Source organism: Sinocyclocheilus anshuiensis, unplaced genomic scaffold, assembly GCF_001515605.1.
Source record: "Sinocyclocheilus anshuiensis isolate Anshui unplaced genomic scaffold, SAMN03320099.WGS_v1.1 scaffold1082, whole genome shotgun sequence".
NCBI lineage: Eukaryota > Metazoa > Chordata > Actinopteri > Cypriniformes > Cyprinidae > Sinocyclocheilus > Sinocyclocheilus anshuiensis.
Genome location: NW_015542379.1, coordinates 56,781 through 63,309, shown reverse-complemented (window position 1 = coordinate 63,309; position 6,529 = coordinate 56,781). Strand labels below are relative to the sequence as shown.

General features: G+C 37.6%; 1 protein-coding gene across 1 annotated transcript in view; it reads left to right on the top strand.

Annotated features, from left to right (window-relative positions):
* The window catches only part of LOC107692463 (SH3 and multiple ankyrin repeat domains protein 2-like), a 38,968-nt gene that overhangs the window by 5,782 nt on the left and 26,657 nt on the right, over positions 1 to 6,529 (top strand). Inside the window, exons 3-8 of the mRNA XM_016491507.1 lie at positions 492 to 695; positions 1,764 to 1,835; positions 2,320 to 2,428; positions 2,616 to 2,767; positions 3,158 to 3,325; positions 5,550 to 5,666. Coding sequence (XP_016346993.1) covers positions 492 to 695; positions 1,764 to 1,835; positions 2,320 to 2,428; positions 2,616 to 2,767; positions 3,158 to 3,325; positions 5,550 to 5,666 — 822 coding nt within the window. The remainder of the gene's footprint in view (positions 1 to 491; positions 696 to 1,763; positions 1,836 to 2,319; positions 2,429 to 2,615; positions 2,768 to 3,157; positions 3,326 to 5,549; positions 5,667 to 6,529) is intronic.

Here is a 6,529-nt window from a genome sequence, read left to right as displayed (position 1 = left end):
TTCCTGTAAGGGGTAGGTTTAGGGGTAGGGTTGGTGTAGGGCAATAGCACATACAGTTTGTACAGTATAAAAACCATTACGCCTATGGAATGTCCCCATAAAACATGGAAACACAGCATGTGTGTGTGTGTGTGTGTGTGTGTGTGTGTGTGTGTGAGTGTGTTTACTGTGTGCTTGATTCATGACTGAAGCCTCTTCGACTCCACGAGTCACATGTGAGGCTCGATTGATCAAATATTCCATAAGTAATCAAATTTCCATTAATATTTTGACATGTCAGTGTTTTCAACTGAAGCTGTGCGAGCCCAGTGTGACAAGTAAAGATTCTGTGTGTAAGCGGTTGAAAAAAAACGGAAGCAGCTGCTGAGAAATTATCAGATGTAATGTGATTATGTTTATGATTGACATACAATAGTTTATGCTTGATGTGTGAAGCAGTGTTGTACTGAACCGAAGCATCACATGACTCTTTACTGACGTCTCTTCCACAGAAGGTCGTGAGGTTTGACCCCAGTGCCTCGGTGTGGGCCGCCAGACAGCGTCTGCTGTGTACTCTGAGTCAAAATCTGAAGGATGTGCTAAACTACGGTCTCTTCCAGCCGGCCAGCGACGACAGAAACGGCCAATTCTTGGATGAAGAGCAACTCGTCGCAGAATATCCACAGCTGGCCTGTGAGGGCATCCCGTCTCTGGAGGTACAGGGCTTCGGAAAGTAGGGCTGAGTAAAAAATATCGATATCTCGATATTAATCGATTCGCATTTTTACGTCAGTTAATGGATGGAACATTGAAGGGCACTTCCCATACAATATATCGCAATAAGCATTGTACGTTGGTGCTTTTAATATGAAACAAAGTCTCAGATTTCAAATTCTGTCCGTTGTATTGCAGAATTCAAACAATTAATGCCGTTTTGGCACTGTTTAATGTGGAGTGACAGATCGCTGTAGTGCCTCAGTTCAACAGACGTGGTAGCACGAGGCGCACGTGAACTGATCATCTCCTCCACATTAATACCAGCTTCGGCACAAAATAAACATGACTAAATGTCCAAAGGTAAGTTAAAAGAAAGAGTACAACTTTACAATCTGTATCCTGTCTCATGTAATCGTTCAATCAGTGTTTCAGCCGCGCAAAGACGTCAATATAACGGCTTGTAAACAATGTCACATAACGTCACATTTACCTGAGAAACAAACATATTCAGTGACCATAAACTCATTAGTCAGATAGAAAAATAAACTGTAGAGAGGGGCATTTTGCTAAATACATATACATATTCATTATAAATTTGACTGTTCTTCAATGTTTAATTTATGTTTGAATAAATACATCAAGTTTTTATGACAGCCACCATTATGTTTATAGATTTTTTTTTAAACAATATTTTACAGCATTAGTTGAGAGATTTTTTTTTCCTTGAGAAAATTTGGCATGTACTGCACCTGACATATATCCAAAATAATCCGTACTGAATCAAATCGAATCTAATTGGTAATCGAATTGAATCGCAAGCTTGTGAATGAACATCGAATCGAATCTAATCGAATCGTGAATTTTGTGTCAAAACCCAGCCCTATCGGAAAGTCAAAGCAGAGCAATAAAACACATTAGCAGAACTTCGATCAGTACAGTCTTTCCCAATATTTCAAGCAGCATACCTCAGGACATCAGAAACCGATGATTCTTTATGTTAAATACTTGTCACCCTTGCAATTGCTGGAATTAAAACCTGAGAACTTCTTTGTTCTTGTATGCTACAGTTTCGCTACAAAACCAGACTGTACGATCAGCCCGGTGCGGATGAGAAGCAGATTGCCAAACTTCACACAAAGGTGAGAGCAAATATGTCCTTTCTTGTTTGTTTGTTTGGTTCATGTTAGAAATCACTTTGAATTATTCTTTTTTTTTCATGAATAATCATTGCTGAATAATTCAAAATGAGTGAAGATTGTTGGGGTGGAGAGAGAGAGATGGCGAGTCTAGTATATTCTAGTGCTGTCTGTTTGCATGAAACTTACGAAGCTACACTTCTGTGAGGATCGTGTCGACATCTGTGCACCTGCGTTTGGGCTCATTTTGATCACAATCGTCTGATTAAAGTGAAGTAATGATATGCAATTTACATAAATAAGCAAAAACACTTATTCAAGTAACACAGTAATGTATCTAACTGTAAACAGACGTGTTTTGCTGTGTGACCGTATCTGCTAGTATCTGATGATGTGTATCTAATAGCTTTAAGAATTCAGTCTAATGGCTTCTGACAGAAGGATTTTGGCATCTTTCTTTATTTTCCTTCATATTTTCTCTCTCCAGGCCAACTTGAGGTGGTTTATAGATTGCATCCAACATCATCAGCTAGAGAAACTCTCCAAAATGCTGGACCGAGGCCTGGACCCCAATTACCATGACATGGACACTGGAGGTATGTGTTCTTATGTGTTTTCAGTGCATATTTTCTCCACATAGTCACAGTGTCAGGTTTACGCTGTGCTTTCAAAGCTATGGCAGAGAGGAAGAGGTCAGTGAATAATGTGTGTGTGTGTGTGTGTGCGTGCGTGCGTGCGTTGTGTGTGTGTGTGTGTGTGTGTGTGTGTGTGTGTGTGTTATAGAGACACCGCTCACGATTGCGGCGCAGCTGGAGAATATGGTGGAGTTTATTAAAGCGCTGAGACACGGAGGAGCTCATCTGGACTTCAGGGCTAAAGATGGCATGACTGCGCTCCACAAAGCAGCTTGCTCTAAAAACCAGGCCACGCTCAAGGTACTCAACTCAACTGAGTTTCAGTACATTAAAATCAGGGATATAACACGGCAATGGTGCAGCGGCTGCTATAATTACAGCATAAACAGAACATAAAGCACCACTGACTTTACCAGTTCAACCATTACAACAACTGTACAACACTATTTAAGTTATACTTATCACCTGTATGAGTAGAGTTAATCAGTTTACTCTTTTCATGCCTTATCCATCCTGAGACACTAATGGGACGATAATGGGACACCAAAAGGAACTCTATTCAGTTACTTTAACTCTACTGAATTGCAAAGTGGCAAATGAATGGGAAAGAAGAATGATAGCGATGCTTTAGTTGTGTCACTTCAGCATCATGTTGCGTTGGTGTTTCTTGTGAATGGTCATGCTCTTCAGACGCTGCTGGAGCTCGGGGCTTCGCCCAACTATAAAGACAGTCGTGGTTTGACGGCGCTGTATCACACGGCTGTGGTTGGTGGAGACACAGACTGCTGCGAGCTGCTGCTGAACCAGAACGCCTCCGTCTGCTGCCAGGACGAGAACGGCTGGCACGAGATCCACCAGGTCAGCTTCACACGCTGCTTTACTAAAGATAGAAGGTTCCCAGGAGTATCAAGTATTTGAGGAATCATACCTCATTACTCTACTCAAAATGTACTTAAAATTGTTTTTTTCAGCTGCTTACACACATTTTCAAAACTTTGCCTCTTTTTTACACACAAATCCAAGAACTGCACACACAAAATGCAAAATGCATCACATCTCTTGCAAAATGAAGCACTGCGTTCAAAATATTACAAACACATCTCAAGCACATTTGCCATAATATTATATTTCTGGATATATCATATACACACAGTTATTCAAAACCTAAATCTTTTCTTTTATGAGCTCCTGTTTACATTTCTGTACAAGATTGAAAGTAATTAGCAGAGAGATGGTGAAAAATTCACGGTAAACACGAAAACAAGATTTACAGTATATATTCTGGTTTAAATACAGCTGAAGTTCTGCGGATGGCATCTGTGTGCTGTGATTGATCACTACAACATACAATGCATTTACAAGCAGAAATGTGAAGTTTTATTGTATATTGTTTATGACTTTTTATATGGTGCTCTTTTTGTAGGATGAAGGATTCTAGATGTCTAATTACTGTTTTTTTTTTTAAGTTTACAATGCTTTATGAATAGTTCAGCCCCAACCCATCACTTGAATAAAATAGAAAAAGAACATTAACACCTTAAAACCAGAAAAAGCTAAGTAAAGCTCCTACCAAAAGTATTAGACAAAATGTCCAGCTTATGTAAGTATGTAAATAAAATGGAAAAGCTCACAGAAGAAATGCTCTGCTGAGCAGAACTGTGTGCATGTTCAATAAAAATGTAACAATGCTATAGTTTTTTTTTTTTTCAAAACGCTTACACAGTTTTTGAAACTATGGCTCCATTTCTCAAAACTCTAAACACAAAACCACACACACAACATACAAAACAAGCAAACACTTCTTTCAAAACTATTTTAACTCTTCTAAAAATGGTATTTCTGCATAGTAACTCTAAATAAAATAATTAGCCACATACACGCCAAACTACACACAGATGTGAATGTGTGTATATACGCGCACGCACACACACACACACACATAGTATATAATCATATATACATATACGTGTATATACTGTAAACAGAAATGCATGGGGGTAAAAATAATTTCTTTCTCAAAACACTGAGTTCTGAGTGTTCTAAGTGAACAGATGATGTCTAAGTGTTTTGTGGCATTAAAATAGCAGTGTTTCCCAAATTAAACAAAAGAGCTGTTAGTTTCGAATTATGTGTGTAATGTAGAGAACTTTAGAGTTTTGTAAAAAGTTTGTTTTACAATATCAGACATAGTTTAAAGCATGTAATGTGCTTGTAGTTTTACAGACTTGGTCTAAAGATTAGGTACATGAGTGAATGGTTTCAAGTGCGCCTCCAGTACCACTTTTAGTGTCTAAGCAATTACTCTACACACAAAACCACACACACAACATACAAAACAAGCAAACACTTCTTTCAAAACTATTTTAACTCTTCTAAAAATGGTATTTCTGCATAGTAACTCTAAATAAAATAATTAGCCACATACACGCCAAACTACACACAGATGTGAAATATGTAAAACACTGCTTTCATGAGTCTTTTGCTTGTTCAGAGTGCACTCGCACACACTGTACATGCATATGCACATATACACTGAATATATACTATGTACAGCTGATGAATTTGACACAGTTATGCAACTGAACTTGAATCAATCTTGAACTGACTGAAGCTACTGACTTATTAGAATGTGAATTTGATACTATTGTATAAAGCGCTTTAGAAATAAAGTTGACTTTCTGACTTTGCTTATATTCATATTCAGTATACTGTATATATACACACACACACACATATTTATTATGTGACACATACATGTGTTTGTGTGTGTGTGTGTGTGTGTGTACATAGTTTAAAGCATGTAATGTGCTTGTAGTTTTACAGACTTGGTCTAAAGATTAGGTACATGAGTGAATGGTTTCAAGTGCGCCTCCAGTACCACTTTTAGTGTCTAAGCAATTTGAAAAAACTGTGATATAATTTTTCTGATGCAAAATCAACTTTGATGTTTTTGTTTATAGAAAGTCTTTCTCTCGTTCTGCATGTTCTGTGTCTTGTGAATAATGTATGTGGGTTCCTTTTTAACTTTGGGGACAAATTTTGTGTGTGTGTGTGTGTGTGTGTGTGTGTGTGTTTCTCGCAGGCTTGTCGACACGGTCACGTCCAGCACCTGGAGCACTTGTTGTTTTTCGGAGCAGATATGAGTGCTCAGAACGCCTCGGGAAACACAGCGCTGCACATCTGTGCTCTCTACAACCAGGTGTGTGATCATCAGTCGTACAGTTACAGACGGTGTTTATACAGTATATGGTTAACTACTGAATTTGTGTCTGTGTTTCAGTGGGGCTTTTGTTCTGTGACTGTAAGTCAGGAAGAATGACGCACAAGCACAGATGCTCAATTTATGACCTTGTTTATTTCTAAATTACAGAGAGTGAAAGCTGTGAAAATGACCATGTACAATGACTTAACTGTCATTTTCGATCTAGTTTATGCAATTTATTTAAAAAAAAATTTAATTGTTTTTTGTGGAATTGTGATGGAACAAATGCCTCTAGATGCACTTGAAGTCCGTAGAGCCTCGTCATCTGCCTTTAAATGCCAAAACTGATCACCACGTTTGATTTTTGGCACATTCCCTCTGGACATTTTATTCCATACATGCAAAAGGTTTAATCATTATTTGTATTTTTGATATATTTTGAATCTAATAATACAAATACTACTCTTTAAATTCTTCTCAAAAATGTACATTACATTTAGACATTTAGCAGACACTTTTATCCAAAGCGACTTACAAATGAGGACAATAGACGCAGTCCGAATCAACAAGAGAGCAATGATACACAAGTGCTATAACAAGTCTCAGTTACCTTAACGCAGCACACGTAGCAAGGTTTTTTTTTATCATATAATAAATAAAAAGAAAACAGATAGAATAGAAAAAGAATAGAGCAAGCTAATGTTAGAGGCCTGTTTTGCTTTTGTTAATTGTATAATAATAAAAAGAAAACAAATAGATAGAATACAAAAGATTAGATAAGCAAGTGTTAGTTTTTTTTTTTTTTAAGAAAACAAGCAGTTAGTAAATGAATAGAGTGCAAGTCTAAAAGGGGCAAGTTT